The sequence below is a fragment of the Sapajus apella genome, unplaced genomic scaffold (assembly GCF_009761245.1).
Source record: "Sapajus apella isolate SASKATOON/1434 unplaced genomic scaffold, GSC_monkey_1.0 scaffold2, whole genome shotgun sequence".
NCBI classification, from domain to species: Eukaryota; Metazoa; Chordata; class Mammalia; order Primates; family Cebidae; genus Sapajus; species Sapajus apella.
The window spans coordinates 14,048,840-14,068,176 of NW_022436942.1; the positions used below are offsets into that span (position 1 = coordinate 14,048,840).

Here is a 19,337-nt window from a genome sequence, read left to right on the forward strand (position 1 = left end):
GATTTCTTCTCATTGGAGATTGGCGCCCTCTGATCCCCTCCTGAAAAATAATAATTTCATTTGGATGTTTCAGTTAAATATGCAGTATCTTTTTTATATTTGTTGCATTAATGCATATAAGAATATTTAGAAGTTTATTTTTTTAATTATACTTTAAGTTCTGGGGCACATGTGCAGAACGTGCAAGTTGGTTACACAGATGTACACATGCCGTGGTGGTTTGCTGCATCCTTCACCCTGTCATCTTCATTGGGTATTTCCCTAATATTATCCCTCCCTAGCCCCCCATTCCCCACAGGCCATGGTGTGTGATGTTCCCCTCCCTGTGTCCATGTGTTCTCATTGTTCAACACCCATTTATGAGTGAGAACATGCAGTGTTTGGTTTTCTGTTCTTGTGTCAGTTTGCTGAGAATGGTGGTTTCCAGCTTCAACCATTTCCCTGCAAAGGCCATTAACTCATTCTTTTTTATGGCTACATAGTATTCCATGGTGTATATGTGCCACATTTTCTTTATCTAGTCTATCATTGATGGGCATTTGGGTTCCTTCCAAGTCTTTGGTATTGTGAACAGTGCCACAATAAACATAGGTGTGCATGTGTCTTTATAACAGAATGATTTATAATCCTTTGGGTATATTCCCAGTAATGGGATTGCTGGGTCAAATGGTATTTCCAGTTCTAGATCCTTGAGCAATTGCCACACTGTCTTCCACAATGGCTGAACTAATTTACACTCCCATCAGCAGTGTAAAAGTGTTCCTATTTCTCCACATCCTCTCCAGCATCTGTTGTCTCCTGATTTTTTAATGATCACTATTCTAACTGGTGTGAGATGGTATCTCAATGTGGTTTTGATTTGCCTTTCTCTGATGACCAGTGATGATGAGCTTTTTTTCATATGTTTGTTGGCCGTATAAATGTCTTCTTTTGAGAAGTGTCTATTCATATCCTTTGCCCAGTTCCTGATGGGGTTGTTTTTTTTCTTGTAAATTCATTTACATTTCTTGTAGATTGTAGATTTTAGCCCTTTGTCAGATGGGTAGATTGCAAAAAAATTTTTCCCATTCTGTTGGTTGCCAGTTTACTCTAAGGATAGTTTATTTTGCTGTGCAGATGCTCTTTAGTTTAATTAGATCCCATTTGTCTATTTTGGCTTTTGTTGCCATTGCTTTTGGTGTTTTAGTCATGAAGTCCTTGCCTATGCCTATGTCCTGAATGGTATTGCCTAGGTTTTCATCTAGGATTTTATGATGTTACATTTACATTTAAATCTTTAATCCATCTTGAGTTAATTTTTGTATAAGGTGTAAGGAAGGGATCCAGATTCAGCTTTCTGCGTATGGCTAGCCAGTTTTCCCAACACCATTTATTAAATAGGGAATCCTTTCCCCATTGCTTTTGTCCAGTTTGTCAAAGATGAGCAGTTGTAGATGTGTGGTGTTATTTCTGAGGCCTCTGTTCTCTTCTATTGGTCTATATGTCTGTTTTGATACCACTGCCATGCTGTTTTGATTACTGTAGCCCTGTAGTATAGTTTGAAGTCAGGTAGCATGATGCCTCCAGCTTTGTTTTTTGCTTAGGATTGTCTTTGCTATGTGACTCTTTTTTGATTCCATATGACATTTAAAGTGGTTTTTTCCAATTCTGTGAAGAAAGTCAGTGGTAGCTTGATGGGGATAGCACTGAATCTATAAATTACTTAGGGCAGTATGGCCATTTTCACAATATTGATTCTTCCTAACCATGAGCATGGAATGTTTTTCCATTTGTTTGTGTCCTCTCTTATTTCTTTCAGCAGTGGTTGGTAGTTCTGCTTGAAGAGGTCCTTCACATCCCTTGTTAGTTGTATTTCTAGATATTTTATTCTCTTTGTAACAATTATGAATGGGAGTTTAGTCATGATATGGCTGTTTGTCTGTTATTGGTGTATAGGAATGCTTGTGATTTTTGCACATTGATTTTGTAGCCTGAGACTTTGCTGAAGTTGCTTATCAGCGTAAGGAGATTTGGGACTAAGACGATGGGGTCTTCTAAATATACAGTCATGTTGTCTGCAAATAGAGACAATTTGACTTCCTCTTTTCCTAATTGAGTAGCCTTTATTTTTTTCTTGCCTGATTGCCCTGACCAGAACTTCCAATACTATGTTTAGTAGGAGTGGTGAGAGAGGGCATCTTTATCTTGTGCCAGATTTCAAAGAGAATTCTTGCAGTTTTTGCCCATTCAGTATGATATTGGCTGTGGGTTTGTCATAAATAGCTCTTAGAATTTTGAGATATGTTCCATAAATACCTAGTTTATTGAGAGTTTTTAGCATAAAAATGCAAATCCTGGACCAGGTGACTCATGCCTGTAATTCTAGTACTTTGGGAGAGTAAGGCAGGAGGATAGCTTGAGCTCAGGAGTTTGAGGCCAGCCTAGGCAACACAGTGAGACCCTGTCCCTAAAACCAGTACAAAAATTATCCAGGCATGATAGTGTGCACCTGCAGTCCCAGCTACCCAGCTTCATGGGAAGCTGCGGTGGGTGGATCGATCGCTGGAGTCTGGGAGGTCAAGGCTGTGGTGAGCCATTGTGCCAGTGCACTACAGCCCGGGCAACAGAGCAAGACCCTATCTTTGAAAAAGAAAAAATGCAAATCCCTGGAATTCACTTGCTCAAAATCTGAATCACTAGATCTAGGATGAGTTCTAAACATTTTTACATTTTGGGATAATTCTGAAACAAGTGATCCAAAGACCACTGTTTGAGAAATAGTCATAAGGTCACAGGATCATTAGGGTGTTGCTTCACCAGCCAGAATCCTCTGTGGCTGGCGGCATCTTTGCCCGAGTTTTGCTTGGGCCTGCTGGGCTTGTTCTGCCCACTCAGCCTGGCATGCTGCACTCCGCTTTTGCTGCCGGCCCAGATCCCATGCCTGCCAAGAACAAGCCAGGCGCAGAGCAGCGAGGGATGTGTGAGCGAGCAAGCAAGTACAGGCTCCAGCCACTACACACAACCAGGCATACCAGCTGTGGTGGGGCAGGCAACTTCCGGCACCAGCACAGGCACCGGCTCCCTGCCACAGCTGAACCAGGAATACCACAAGTGGCTTCCACTGTGGGCACCGGGGAATGCACTGGTGCCTGAAAGCTTGGAGGTGCCAGGAACTGCAGATCCCCAAAGAGGGTGTCACAGCCCTGGCTCGGGAGCTCCTAAGGTTCCCCGGAGGGCCACAGCTCTTCCCTCCTCCTCTCTTATCTCCTCCTCATCACCTGCAGTGTGGAAAGTGGGAGGCATGTTTCAACCCTGTTTGTGGTACAACTCTTTCAGTCCCACCATTCAGCAGGTCCTGAATTCTTGTCCCGCATCCAGGAAGAATGAGGTACATGGGCAGCTGGAGGGTAAGCAAGGTGAAGAGATGCTTTATTGAATGACAGTACAGCTCTCAGGATACCTGAAATGGGTAGCTCCTTTCTGCAGGCAGGTCACCCCAATGAGTGCAGCCCTCAGTGGAGAGGAGACCAGAGTGGGCAGCTCCTATCTGCAGGCAAGTTTTCCTATTGTCTCTGTGAGTCTGGCTTTTTACAGGCTTCAGAAGGGAGAAAGTGCGTGCTGACTGGTTCATGGGTGGCCATGAGTGGGCTGGAAAAAGCACCATACGTTCTTACCCCAGCCCGTGGACTCCACCTGGAACTGAGAGCCTGGCCCCCATGCTTCAGGCCATCCCTGGCTTGAGGTGCTGCTTCACCAGGCACCTGCGCCTTTCTGCCCAGAAACCTGTCTGCCTCCTGCTGCCATCAACATATCGTCCACGGCACCCTGGCTGTCTAAATCAAGAGGCGCCTGCAGGTCTACCCTGAGCCACCCTCAGCCCTTCCCCTCAGCCTCCCTCCTGTGCTCAGTGGTGACCAAAGTGCAGAGGGGGCTGAGGCGTCAGGGGGCTGGCATGTCAGTGCTGCCCCAAGTGCGCACACATCCAGCTGGATCACAGCAGAGCCCGGGCTCAGCCATAACTTTGCTCCACACTGGAGCAGACACTGGGAGCCAGGAGAGGCCAAGCAGCAGGAGCAGGCACTTCTGAGCCTGCAGGGGCAGGGGGACTTCCCAGGCCCCCAAGAGCATAGGGATGCCTGGGTCCTCAGCCATAGCTGGCCAGCTGCACCTGCATCTGGGAGAACAGGGCTCCTGCCCGACGAACCTAGAAGAGGGCAGCGCTCCCACCTGTTCCCAGCTCCATGGAGCACATAGCCCTGGCTGTGCCTCCCCTGCCATAGCCAGCATCTTTGCAGCCGCTGCTGCAGGCAGGCTGCCACTGCCACCAATAAGCTGTTCTTCACTGTGCTGCAGGAACTTGTTTTAAAATCCCAGAAGAGGTTTGTGATGCATCCATATTATAGTCCCGGATTGTGTGATTCACTCCCACAATGCATGTGGTTCATGCCAGGCTGGTGGGTTAAGGATGTGATAGACGACATTCTGTACCTGAGCAGCTACATCCTGGGCTTCTTGCTACCAGAACAGCTGCAATCAGTGGGACTGACTTTGTTACACAGCAAGCATCCCACCGTTTACCCGTGGCGATTGTATCTCCCTTTCTGAGGCAGCACACGTCATAACTTGCTCACTTGCTCTTGAGATCACTGAAAACCTGCTGTGGTGAAGTCCTGTGAAGTAGTGATACTGATTCTTTTAGTCCCAATGACCAGAAGTAGCAGTCATTTTATTATTTATGTCAGGTGACCATCTTACTTAACCCCTCAACCAGGAATATTTGAGAGTCAAAGGGGACACTATTAATAATTATGCTGGGGGCTGGGCACAGTGGCTCACACCTGTAATCCCACCACTCTGGGAGGCCGAGGTGGGCAGATCACGAGGTCAAGAGATCGAGACCATCCTGGCCAACATGGTGAAACCCCGTCTGTACTAAAAATACAAAAATTAGCTGGGCGTGGTGGCATGCACCTGTAGTCCCAGCTACTAGGGAGGCTGAGGCAGGAGAATCTCTTGAATCCAAAAGGTGGAGGTTGCAGTGAGCCCAGATTGCGCCACTGCACTCCAGCCTGGTGACCAGGCAAGATTTTGTCTCAAAAAAAATCATGCTGGGAAAACAGGCCCAAACCAAAACTACTGCAACAGATGGGGATATCTGGTCACTCTGCCTCACCTGTCCACTGGGTGGACTTGAGGCACCGCAGTTCATCTGTTCTGCACCCTCATGTTTACATTCACAGGCTGGGATTTCTTCTGATGCTTATCTTTGCAAATGGGCATTTTTGTGAAGATGAACTTATTCCTCAAATGAGTATTGAGCTATATTGAAGCCCATTCATTCACTAATTCGTTCAACGGGCCTTTGGATTTAGTGGTGAAGGAACCATTGGAAACCCAGGAATTGTAATGTTCAGGCCTTGTGTGGAGAAAATGGAAATTTTATGCGATAGCAGCCAGGCATTGGTCATACCTTCAGGCTCTCTGCACAATACCTCATATTTTAGCTGGTTCAGAAGGAAACTTTTTGAGCTATTAGATTGTATCTACCCTCCAAAGTCAAATGTTTGCTCTGTAGACTCCAAAAGAAAAAAAAAACAAATTCTCAAGACTATCTATGGCATATTTCAAGTATAAAATTATACCTGCGCCAGAACAGCTAGCTCCTTTTGCGTAATATGAGCCACTAAAATATTTCTATCACTTCAGTGTCACTTGATTCACTTGCAGCCAAAGGTTCTGAAGTCACGTGGTCAGTCACATCAAGGCCTAACTGATCCTGTGACGAGAGTCAGAGGATGTTGGTGCCATAAGCAGCCCCAGTGCCCACCTAGGCCTAACCTCTGATTTCACAAAAAGAAGCAGGGAAGATTTGAGAAGCCCAGCCTCACCCTCCCCACTCCCTAGAAGACATCCAGTACTGTAGCCAAACCAAGCGAGGTAAAGCTGCCCAAACACCCCAGCCCTTTCTCATACCCCCAGGCTTTGTCCCCTGCAGCTTCCTCTGCGTGTAAGGCATACGATGTCCACCTCGTCCATCCAAGGAATCGGTACCCCCCTTAACTTTGGTATCCCCAGCAGATGGTCTATGAGCTTTGAAACGGAATGAATAAAATGATTTTGTCTAATAAGCAGTGGTGGGTTTCGAACCCAGATCTTCTGCCACCAGATTCATGTGTGTTTCGTGACATCAAGTAAGGAAGGTAGAATACTACAGAGGATATGGGTGTAGTCTTGGTGGCCTGCTGGAATGCCAATCTTGAACTGGTCTATTTGGTTTATAGGACTGCAGGAAGCGTGTTGGCATTTTATTTTCTTTTGGTTATAAGTGTCATATTCAAAGGTCTATAGGTGGAGTGTTGAGTTAGACACATGAAGTGGAGGGGATGAGATTTCATTTCATTTCCCACCAACTATTGGCAGCCTTTACCTTGGGAACCACCTCTGGCTATTTCTCCCAGGAAACACTATTGAGAGCTCCAGTCACCGAGTGCGGTGGCTCACGCCTGTAATCCCAGCACTTTGGGAGGCCGAGGTCAGTCGATCACGAGGTCAGGAGATCAAGACCATCCTGGCCAACATGGTGAAACCCCAACTCTACTAAAATACAAAAAATTAGCCAGGCATGGTGGTGCATGCCTGTAGTCTCAGCTACTCGGGAGGCTGAGGCAGGCAAATTGCTTAAACCCGGGAGGTGGAGGTTGCAGTGAGCCGAGATTGTGCCACTGCACTCCAGCCTGGTGACAGAGTAAGACTCCATCTTAAAAAAAAAAAAAAGAGAGAGAGAGAGAGAGAGCTCCAATCATGGCATTTTAAATGAGACTTTGGGAATTGAATCCCAGTTCCCCTGAGCCCATCTTAGTCCTTTCCTTCTACCAGCTAGCTGATACTGAGGTGGTGTTGCCCAGAGATCAGTGCCATAAAAGAATTTGAATTGGCAGTTCCCTTCCACATTATTTGATCTTAATTACAGCCTTGTGAGAGAAGTAGAACAGTTGTTATAATATTTCCTTTTTCTTGTGTTTTTCAGTTTTTAAAGAAATTATTTCAGAAATAGGAAAACTGAGTGCTGGGCCAGGTGCAGTGGTGCGTATGTGTAATTCCAGCACTTTGGGAGGCGAAGGCGGGTAGATCTCTTGAGTTCAGGAGTTTGAGACCAGCCTGATAAACATGATGAAACTCGTCTCTACAAAAAGTAAAGAAGTGCAGGTGGTATGCACCTATAGTCCCAGCTACCTGGGAGGCTGAGATGGGAGGGTTGCTTGAGCATGGGAAGTTGGGGAGCAGTGCACAGCACTCCAGCCTGGGTGACACAGCAAGACCCTGTCTCCAAAAACATAAAGAAAAAGGTGGCTCTTCTCAAGTCACAATGCTTATTAGAGGCAGAGACCTGAGGCAAGGCTTCTGATAACAAGGGCAAGCCTCTTTCTCTTCCACAAAGCCAGGCCTGAGCTGCAGTTCGTTGTCCTACATTGAGTACTTAAAAGGGAAAAACAGGTTTGGAGAATCTGCTGAACTGATCAAGACGTAAAAGCTGTAAGGGCATCCTAGAGAAGCGGCAGAGATTTGGCAAATGGAAGAATTGATGGATTCTTTTTAAAAGAAGAAGCCAGCATCAGCTTATAGTGGCATGAGCCCTACTAACCTGCCACTGAAATAGCGTCAGTAATCGGGCAAAGATGGGAGCGCGTATTACACAAACACTGAAACAGCAGCCTGCAGCCGAGCAGTAAGTGGAGGTGCTGTATTAAAGAGTTGCTTGTCACAGGCCCCTGTGTAAAATAAGTGCCCAGTGATGACATTAAGGACAGCTCTAAGTGCTCTGAACAGAGGGCTCTGTGAGAGCAGTCAGCACTTGGCTCATTCAGAGCACATTAGTCAAGGTTCCTGTTTGCCCCCAGACTTATTCCTGCTCCCCCACACTGAGTGTGTGTTGGCAGCTCCACTGAAAACAAAGGAAGAAAAGGAAAGAGTTTGCCACTTCTGTTATATATCAGCACATTACATTTCCTTGACTATTTGGGAGTGTCACAGCTAACAAGCTAAATCTGTTGGATCCCCATGAAATTAGAGGGTCTTCTGAAAGGATCTTGTATGTGTAATTTGTTTCTTCCTCTCTTCTTCGACTCTTTATTCTTTGTCAGCAAGTGTGTCCTGGAGACCTACTGCGGTTTACACTATAGAAGATAGTGCTAGACCCACAAGGAAATACAAATTGGGATTTCTGGGCCTTCAGAAGTTGATTTTTGGTGGGACAATAAGATGACTGACTCCCTGGGTGTTCATTATAAGCTGGACAGGAGTAAATACCCAATAAGGAAATGCTTTCTTTGGTTATATATTGAGTTCTAGACACAGAGCTCTCTTCTGGGCACAGAAACAGATAGGATAAGATGGGCCTTACCCCTAAAGGAGTTTATCATCTGTGACAGTTTTTCAAGGTAAGATTCCCTCACCATTTGGATCAGGATTACCTGGGGTGGTTGTTGAAGTATGCAGCTCAGATCTGTACAATCAGACTTTTAAAGGTCGGATCTTTGAATCTTAATTTGGTTAAGTAGCACTCCAAGTGATTCTAAACACATTTAGGTTTGAGAATAATGAATCTTGCAGAAGAGACAGAAAAGTGGGCCCAGAAAGACCGGTAACAAAGCTGCTGCAGGACCCGCGTGCTGTCTGTCAGTGGCCACGCTCCCTGTTGTGATCACATCATAAGGAAAGCTTCAGAAGCCTCACGAGGGGATGGAACACATTCACTTTGTGTTCTTCACCTGGTTGCTCTGGCAAAAGCAATCATATTCTGCCATGCTCTAGGTTCAGATTCTACTGAGACGCAATTAGCCTTGTCAGTCTTCCAGGGTAGGTCAGATGCTATGTATCACTCTCTGTACCTAAAGGATGAGCCACAGAGCTTCATTTCTGTGGGGCAGTCAGTTTCAACCATTATTCATTCGGTGAACTGGGTGTTAGGTTGGGCATTGAAGATGCAAAGAAGAATAAAACAGTTCCAAGCCTCATGGTGCTTATAGTCTAGTATCGGGACAGGGCCATACATGGATGATTACAGTTTCCTTTTTTTTTTTTTTTTTTTTTTTTGAGGTGGAGTTTTGCTCTTGTTGCCCAGGCTGTAGTGCAATGGCATGATCTCAGGTCACTCTGCTTCCTGGGTTCAAGAAATTCTCCTGCCTCAGCCTCCCGAGTAGCTGGGATTACAGGTGCCCACCATTATGCCCGGCTAATTTTTTTTCTTTTCAGTAGAGGTGGGGTTTTGCCACATTGGCCAGGCTGGTCTTGAACTCCTGACCTCAGGTGATCCGCCTGCCTCGGCCTCCCAAAGTGCTGGGATTACAGGCGTGAGCCACCGCGCCCGGCCTGATGATGAGAGTTTCATACAAAACTGATAGACAAAGGCTTACTCGCAGAGCAGTCTATCAGTAAATGTTATATTAGTGGGTGTGAAGGATTGTGCCTGCAGCCGTCCAGGGAAAAGAGCCTGGCTTCTCTTTGATCCTCCTCAGGATTGCTTTGGCAAGAGAGAGTGGCACCCGCCTTTCCCAGCCCCGCTTCTTCACCACCAGTCTAACACTGAGTAACAGGAACCGAAAGGAAGGATGGGGAGATGAAAGAAGGGACCCATGGGAAGTTGACTGGCTCAGATGGTGCCTTTCCAGAGAGGCCCACCGTGACCACATCTAAAATGACTCTCTCTGTTGTTCTTACCAAGCTGGATTTTTCTTCAGAACAACTGTCCTCTTCTGACAATGTAATTTATTTGTGTGTCTGTCTCATCTACTAGTTTAGAAGTTGTGAGAGGCTTTGTCAGTTTTGTTCGCTGTGTCCCCAGTGCCTGGAAAACTGGTTGGCACACAGCAAGTATGCAGTAAAAGCGTACCGAAGGCAGCAGAAAGGCAGGTCCACACAGGTCCCATTTCTCAGCTGCTCAGATTATATTGCTCTGAGAAACTGCAAGAATCTCAAGGATTCATTCGTCTGGCTTTTCTCTCCCTTCCTTGGCAGATGGGAACCCGGGAAGGAGCCATTAGAAGGCCTGACCATGTTCCCCAGTCCCACTTTAAACAAAGGTGTTTCTGTTGCACACCTGTCCCTCCAGAGCCGCAAAGACTCTTCTAGATGTCTGAGTTCTGGGGAGCTTCAGAGCCCTTTAGTTTGATGTGAGGCTTCCAGGAACGTTAAGAAGCTATTTAAGGAATTGAACAGGGGAACTTTGAGGATGTGAGTTTGGTCCAATTGAGTAAGGCCAACTACAGCTTCAGCGAGGGAAGGTCAGGACTCCGGAGCCCAGTGGAATCCTTTGAAGCCTTTGCTGCTGGGGAGGATGAGCACACAGTGGGGTGACTTGCATGGCAGTCCAATTCTTCTGAAAACATTTTTGCAAAGTGTTCTGCATTATAGGTTAATGTATAAGATACGAGTTGTAAGTGGAAAGTTAGCAAAGTTTTTTGGAAATTGGCTGAAGGGCAGGAAACAGAGGGTAGTTGTCAAAACCTCAAAAGATGTTAATTGGGGAGTGCTTCACAGACCAGGGTTGTGATCAGCTGTATTTATTATTTTCATAAAAATTACATAAAGAATGGTCTTGAAAAGGATTTTCATACTGGCTAATTAAACTTCAGTAGGGAGCCAAGCACAGAAATGTGAACAGTAGAATTAGGGAGAGATTACGTTCACCGATGGAATTGAAGAGAAGCATTTTATAACGTGTGTATGTATCAACCCGCACCCGTTCTGTTGAGCAGATTTCCATTGGACAAGACAACTTCAGCTTGAATAACTCAACCTGTCACTTTTCTTGGGTGAGCAGGAAGCATTTGAAGAGGGTGTAGCACCCTACTCATAGGGCAGATTCTGAAATTAAATGGATGTTATCTGCAGACCTGAAACCTCTCTTTTAGAAGCAGCTGCAAGGCAAGTGAAATCTCCTGTTTAGCTACAAGCATAAGATTGGGCAACCAAACATCCACATTTCACCACCTCTTATTACTTAATATTGTCTATCATATAGAGTTCAAGTTATCACAAAGATTTATTGTAGATATAACCCAGTAAGAAGCCAGGAATGAATCCCCCCACACACACGTTTTTGTTTTTTTTTTTAAAGACTGGGTCTCACTCTGTCACCCAGGCTGCAGTGCAATGGCACAATCATGGCTCATTGAAGCCTCAAACCCCAGGCCTCAAGCAATTCTACTGCCTCAGCCTCCCAAGTAGCTGGGACCACATGCACGCACCATCATTTCCAGGGTCTTACTATATTTTTTCCATTTTAGTAGAGACAGTGTCTCACTATGTTGCCGAGGCTGGTCACGATCTCCTGGCCTCAAATGATCCTCCTGCCTTGGCCTCCTATTAGCAGTCTCTCTCAAGCAAAGTTATTGTATACTGACAGTAACAACACAATGAGCCAGTACTTGAAGGTGGGAGCCCAGGGGTGACATTGACAGTTCTGTCAATAGCCTACTGTAATGAACAGTCTCCACAGACATCGTAAAGTCCACTGAGCCTTTGATACCCTTGTTTACAAATCTGGCCCAGTAGGCATCCTCTGTGGCCTTTCTACTCAAGGTTCGGTCTGTGAACCTCCAGCATTGGTGTCACCTGGAAGGAAGTTGTACCACAATTCTCAAGCCTACCCAGAACTGAATTGTAATCTGGATTTTAGCAGGATGCCTAGCTGATTTCTGTGCACATTAGTGTTTGAGAAGCTCTGCTCTAACACACCCAGGAACCGTAGAAAATAAAGCATAGGAGGGTTGGTTGTTTCTGATACAATGAAAATTGGACCATATTTGTTAGTGGCCTGAGGACAGAATTCTGACATTTGGGACTTTCTGGTCTGGTGGAAACTGAAGTTTTCCCATTTTCTTTAATTTGGCTTAAAAGGCTCAGTGCCTTCTCTGGAATGTAAGTTTAGCCTGAAGTGAACATGCCTTTTGAAAAGATGATGTTAAATGCCAGTGCAGTATGCCCCTGAGTGTTCTTCCCTTGAGAGCGGCTCATGTGCTGGGCCATTAGCTAATTGTTACCTTCTTGTTCGCAGGCCACAGAGGCCTGGCGCCTGGTGGCTGCTTTTCATTTTGTGCTCATTCACCCAGGGCGCTGTGGGTAGGCATTTTGTTGTGTTCTGCTGCTGGGAAGGCTGTCAGCCCACAGGACTGCCCCATGGCAGGGCATCCCTAGCCTGGGCAAACCTTTCTAAAACAAAGGTTGCTTGGCTTTCAGAGAGCTAAACATATTTAGCTCTAGGCTGAGGTGGTATGATTGTCTCTAGACCTGAGGTGACATAACAATGGCTGTGCCATGAGTCACATGCCCTGACCCGTGGCTTTCACTCAGCCTTGCTTTTAGTAAATAAAGCAATGGGTTGGTCATGGTGGCTTACACCTGTACTCCCAGCACTTTGGGAGGCTCAGGAGGGCGGATCACTTGAGGCCAAGGGTTCCAGACCAGCCTGGCCAACATGGCGAAACCCCATCTCTACTAAAAATACAAAAATTAGCTAGGCATAGTGGCATGCGCCTGTAATCCCAGCTACTTTGGAGGTTGAGGTGAGAGAATTGCTTGAACCCGGGAGTTTGCAGTGATCCAAGATCGTGCCACTGCACTCCAGGCTGGGCGACAGAGTGAGACACCCCATCTCAATTAAAAAAAAAAAGAAAATAGAGTAATGAGAAGGGCTGAAGGAGACTGATTGAATTGACTTGCTTTTGTTCTCAGTTCATGAGGTGGTGTAGGTAGGGGTGATTCTGCCAAATTAGGAGGGAATAGTAGTGAAACCTCAAGCTCCCCTCCACACCTCCCTATCCCTCCCCACCCACCTGGAAGAAGGACACAGAATTGTGGCCTAGCCCAGGTGAGGCTTGATTTTTATTCGTACTAGTTTTGCCTAGACTGCCTCATTCTCTTTCAAGCACTTAGGTGGGTGCTGAAGTATCCAAGTTGTTCAAGGTACTAGCCATAAGCAAGGACTTAAAGCTTGTCAAGACAAAGACATATTTTGGAGGTTCAGAGTGAGCATGTGTCCTCTGTGAGCCTCAGTTGAGGTTCCTCAAACCTGAAGATAGTGTCAGAGCCTCACCCTTACATGAGAGGAGTTGGCTCCTTGGGCCTCAGAGCACGTAATGCAAGAAAGGTTTCAAATGAGTGCATTAAATAGAATATCTCTTTACTCCTAAACAAATACGTGTAGAGCAACTATTAAGAATCCTGAATTGGCTTTATCTCTCCCACAGACTGAGCTCCTCTGAAGCAGAAAAATCAGATATTTAACTTTGCATTTATAGCACTTGGCACAGGGTAGGCCCTTAATAAATGTTTGCTGAATGAATGCACAAAGGAAGACCACAAACAAGCCCATTGCTGATCTGCTGGCTAGCACAAAGTCCACTTGTAAATCGTCATTCTGACTGTACCTCAGGCATTACATTTTCAATTAATTTCTTCTCTGTCAATTACTAAGCCTGCCTCTTAGGCTCATTCACACTTGTGTATTAGGCCCCATGCGTCTACATAGCAAACCTGCAAGGGAGACTATCCCTGGCCCCAAAGCTCGCTGTATAATCAAGTACCCTACAGTGCATATCTGAAAACCGCTAGGCTGGGCAGGAAAAGGGAAGGGTAATCAGAAGTCGATTTGTTACGAGAATGATATGCTTCCAATTTCTTAAGTTGTAGTTTTCCTGTTTTTTTTTTCAGGTAAGAATCTACGATCTTTCAAAATACGAGCATGGAGCAGATGATGTGCTCATCCTGGCCACTGATGGACTCTGGGACGTTTTATCAAATGAAGAAGTAGCTGAAGCAATCACTCAGTTTCTTCCTAACTGTGATCCGGATGATCCTCACAGGTTTGTGCATTTCTACAATTGTAGGGCTGTTCCTCAAGCATTCTTGCATGACATGCCTGAAATAATTAATAATCATGTAATTTTCATAACTCTTGACTTAGAGGCTGATATGGATGGTACAGTAACCAAACTGCAGAAGGGATTACCTTTCTTATAAGAGGTACTTTCTAGCTGGGCGCGGTGGCTCAAGCCTGTAATCTCACCACTTTGGGAGGTCAGGGTGGGCTGATTACCTGAGGTCAGGAGTTCGAGACCAGCCTAGCCAATATGGTGAAACCCTGTCTCTACTAAAAATACAGAAATTAACCAGGTGTGTTAGTGGGCACCCGTAATCCCAGTTACTTCGGAGGCAGAGGCAGAAGAATCACCTGAACCCAGGAAGCAGAGGTTGCAGTAAGCCGAGATCGTGCCACTGCACTCCAGTCTGGGTGACAGAGCAAGACTCTGTCTCAAAAACAAAAAGGTACTTTCTCTGCCAAATAAAATCCTGTTTAAGTTGAACCTAGATACAAGTGGTAATAAATTTGAGTGTTTAGGCATTTCAGCAGCGTATCTTTCTCAGATTTTTACTTCATATCCTCTAAAGTAGAAATAATCCAAATTTTGATCCTGTTAATGAGAGTGATGGCAAATGCACCCCACCATTGATAGTCATCCGTTGGAGAATTGTTTCTTTTGCGAAATGTTTGGTAAGGAGAGAAAGATCTAAGTATTTCTTACAGTCTAGTGGCAGTGTAAATAACCTAAACATCCTTAGAAGACTCTCAGAAATAAACAGAAGCCACCTCTCAAGAAAGGCAGCTTTAATTAGAACACAAGCCACCATGAGTAAAAGCCAGCAGCAATAACAGAGACATCAGAACTGAACCTGCAAATACTTCTTTATTGGATTTAGCAGTCAAAAATATAATTATTTTTAGCTGGGCATGGTGATGCGTGCCTGTAGTCTCAGCTACTTGAGAGGCTGAGGCATGAGAATTGTTTAAACCCAGGAGGCAGAGGTTGCAGTGAGCCAAGATCACACCACTGCACTCCAGCCTGGGTGACAGAGCAAGACTCGGTCTCAAAGCACAAACAAAGAAAAGCTAACAAAAATATAAATATTTTAACATGCTTCTGAAACTTTCTTTTGAGCCAAGCATGGTGGGTCAGCACTTTGGGAGACTAAGGCAGGAGGATCACTTGAGCACAGGAGTTCAAGGCGAGCATGGGCAAGGTGGTGAAATTCTGTCTTTACAAAAATTAGCTGAGCGTGGTGGTGCATGCTTGTAGTTCCAACTACTCAGGAGGCTGAGGTGGGAGGATTGCTTGAGCCTGGGAGGCAGAGGTTGACTAAACGGCCGGGCGTGGTGGTTCACACCTGTAATCCCAGTACTTTGGGAGGCCAAGGCAGGTGGATCACGACATCAAGAGATCGAGGCCATCCTGGCCAACACAGTGAAACTCCATCTCTACTAAAAATACAAAAAATTAGCTGGGCATGGTGGGACATCCCTGTAGTCCCAGCTATTTGGGAGGCTGAGTTAGGAGAATTGCTTGAACCCGAGAGGCAAACGTTGCAGTGAGCCGAGATCATGCCACTGCACTCCAACCTGAGTGACAGTGCGAGACTCCATCTCACAAAAAAAGACTAAACAAAATGGAATTCTAGAGATGAAAAATATAAAAATAGGAATTAAAAATTGACTTAAACATATTAGAACTAGTTGAAGAGAACACTGGTATACTAGAAAATTGATCTAATAAATAATCCATTATATGGCTTAGACAAAGAGAAAAGAAAATGTGAAATGAGGTTAAGAGACCAAAAAGATGGCCTAAGGTGCTCTAATAGAATTCCAAAAGGATAAACTATAGAAAATGGAAAGTTCCAGAATTTTTTTGACAATAGTGAACATAAGATTCAGAAAGCCCTACAAATCTCTGGAAGAAGAAATAAAATAGTGAAACTGAAGAACAGCCAAATGTGGTGGCTCACGCCTGTAATCCCAGCATTTTGGGAGGTTAAGGCAGTCAGATCACCTGAGATCAGGAGTTCAAGACCAGCCTAGCCAACATGGCGCAACCTCCATCTCTACTAAAAATACCAAAAATTAGCCTGGCATGGTGGTGCATGTGTGTAATTCCAGCTACTCAGGAGGCTGAGGCACGAGAATTGCTTGAACCCAGGAGGCAGAAGTCGCAGTGAGTCAAGATCACACCACTGCACTCTAGCCTGGGTGACAGAGTAAGACTCTGTCTCAAAAGAAAAGAGAAAGAAACTGAAGAACTTTAACCCCCTTGCCTCCCACAAAGATATTAAAAGCAGCCAGGAAAAAAAAAAGCCGGGTGCAGTGGCTCAAGCCTGTAATCCCAGCACTTTGGGAGGCCAAGGTGGGTAGATCACCTGAGGTCAGGAGTTCGAGACCAGCCCGACCAATATGGTGAAACCCCATCTTTACTAAAAATACAAAAATTAGCCAGGTGTGGTGGTGTGTGTCTGTAGTCCCAGCTAGTCAGGAGGCTGAGACAGGAGAATCGCTTGAACCCAGGAGGCGGAAGTTCCAGTGAGCCAAGATCACACCACTGCACTCCAGGCTGTGTGACAGAACAAGACTCTGTCAAAAAAAAAAAAAAAAAAAAGACGTTTAGACTGACAGCCAACTTTCAAAAGCAAATGGTGCCAATGATGGGATTATATCTTCATTTAGCTAAGAAAAAAATAACTGTCAATCTAGAAATTTTAGATGTAGTAAAACTATCAATGATAAGCACGAAATAAACAAATTTTCAAGCAAAACAACAACGGATATTACTGCCAACTAACCTCTTCTGAAGAAATTTCTATAGAATGTGCTCAGATAAGAAAAGGAAATGATCCCAGAGGAAATATCTGAGAAGTAAAATGGATTATTAAGCTAAGGCATTAGTAAACATGTGGGTATATTTAAATATACATTGACTATATAAAACAATAAGAATGTCTAATGTGTGAGGTTAAAAATGAGAGAACTAAAATATTGCATAAAAATAGCATACAAATTGTCAAGGGCGGGGTGTTACTCAGCTAACATATGCTGTGGTTCTTTTGAGACATTAATGGTGTTTAACTTTAGGCTTTAAGTAAGCAAGTTTAAATAGCCAAGAAAAAATAATAAAAAGAGTACCCTTTAATTTAGTAAAGAAAAGGTAACTCAGATGGAATAAAAACCAAATTTCTAAATAACTTGTAAATCAAAGGAAGAAATTATAATGAAAATTAGAAAGTACCTGGGCCTGAATAATAATACATATCAAAACTGTAAAGGCTGAATTTTTAGCCTTTTTTTCTAATTTAATGAACTAAGCATACATGAGACTCCACTCACCTCTGACCTCCCAGAAATGACTATTATCCCTCCATGCCTTGAGCTAACTTTATCCAAAGCATTCCCCCTGTGTCACGGGGAATCTCTGGCCACAAGATCCTGACTTCTGACAACAGAAAAAGAAGAAAAGAAAGAGACCCTTAACCACAGAGAAAGATATTTCTCGGAGTGAGGTTCTAAGGGCTGACTTGTGTTACTTGGATAGTCTGGCCTATATTCTTTGCATAAATGTACACAAAGAATTCTTAAAACTCAAAGGCTCTAAGGAGCGGAGCTGTCTACCTGAATTGAGCCATAGAATCAGTACAATTATAACCAAAATGCCAATCGTGTTTTTATGGAGCCCAACAGTTCCACTCTAAGGTCTGCAGCCTGCAGTGGTGGTTTTGAAAAGCATGATCCTTTGAGCTACATGGCATCAGCAGCACCTGAAAACTTGTTAAAAATGTAAATTTTGGCTGGGCATGGTGGATCTCACCTGTAATCCTAACACTTGGGGAGGCTGAAGCAGCAGGATCGCTTGAGCGTGGGAGTTCCAGATGAACCTGGACAACATAGCAAGATCCTGTCTCTACTTACATATGTTTTTTTATAAAATTTTTTAAAAAGAGAAAATTGCAGAGTTTCAGGCCCCACCCCAGATCAGTCAAATCAAAACTTCAGTGGGAGGACCAATCATTTGTGTTGTAACAAACCATCCGGGTAATTCTGATGATGCTAAAATTCGAGAACCAACTTCCCTGAAAGAACTCTTGCACCATCAATCATGCAAGAAGATATACACAGGTTTGTTTTTTTGGTTTTTCTTGAAATGGAGTCTCGCTGTGTCACCCAGGCTGGAGTACAGTGGTGCAATCCCGGCTCACCGCAACCTCCGACTTGCGGGTTTAAGTGATTCTCCTGCCTCAGCTTCCTGAGTAGCTGGGATTACAGGCACATAATACCATGCCCAGCTAATTTTTGTATTTTTAGTAGAGACGGGGTTTCACCATGTTGGCCAGGCTGGCCTCAAATACCTGACCTCAGGTGATCCACCTGCCTTGGCCTCCCAATACAGGCATGAGCCACCATGCCCGGCCCAGAATTATTTTTATTACAGAAACTTTAAGTAACTTGCATGTCAAGTGGTGGGATGAGTAAACAAAACATCGGATAATTTATAGTACCTCCCTCACCCCAAAAGTGAGCCAAAGCTGTGCTCATTAATTGGGAAGAATCTCAAAAAGATAATGTTGAGTTTAATAAGCCATAGAGGAATACATACATTATGATTCTATTCACATGAAGTGAAAATTACCAATATATTATTTAGTGATATAGACATTAAAACTATAACAAACACCAAGATAACTAGTCCAAAATTCAAGATAATGGTTACTTTGAGAGGAAGACAGGCAGGTACGTAGAGGAATATATGCCTGAGGCCTATTGGGTTTCTTTTTTTTTTTTTTTTTTTTTGAGACGGGGTTTCACTCATGTTACCCAGGCTGGAGTGCAATGGCGTGATCTCGGCTCACCACAACCTCCACCTCCTGGGTTCAGGCAATTCTCCTGCCTCAGCCTCCTGAGTAGCTGGGATTACAGGCACGCATCACCAGGCCCAGCTAATTTTTTTTTGTATTTTTAGTAGAGACGGGGTTTCACCATGTTGACCAGGATAGTCTCGATCTCTTGACCTCGTGATCTACCCACCTCAGCCTCCCAAAGTGCTGGGATTACAGGCTTGAGCCACCGCGCCCAGCCTGGCCTGTTGGGTTTCTAAGATATTTACTGGTAATATTCTGTTCCTTCAGGTAGATGGCAGGTATATTGTTGTTTGTTATTTTTAAACTATAAATGGTATATACATCTGTTTGCATGTGAAATACAAGAGGCAGGGTAGTCTAGGGGTTAAGAGCCCGTAATCTATAGTTAGACTTCCTGAGTTGAATTTTGGCTCTTCCCCTTCTAGCCTTTTGACCTTTAGAAAATTTCTTAACTCTTCTGACTTCGCTTCTTTATGTGTAAAATGGAGATCCCAGTAGTATTAACTTTTTTTTTTTTTTTTTTTTTTTTTTTTTTTTGAGACGGAGTTTCACTCTTGTTACCCAGGCTAGAGTGCAATGGCGCGATCTCGGCTCACCGCAACCTCCGCCTCCTGGGTTCAGGC

At 44.6% G+C, this 19,337-nt stretch overlaps 1 protein-coding gene across 2 annotated transcripts in view; it reads left to right on the forward strand.

Annotated features, from left to right (window-relative positions):
- The window catches only part of PPM1H (protein phosphatase, Mg2+/Mn2+ dependent 1H), a 291,024-nt gene that overhangs the window by 248,201 nt on the left and 23,486 nt on the right, over positions 1 to 19,337 (forward strand). For both annotated transcript variants that reach the window (XM_032288665.1, XM_032288673.1), the window contains exon 9: positions 13,690 to 13,841. In XM_032288665.1, coding sequence (XP_032144556.1) covers positions 13,690 to 13,841 — 152 coding nt within the window. The remainder of the gene's footprint in view (positions 1 to 13,689; positions 13,842 to 19,337) is intronic.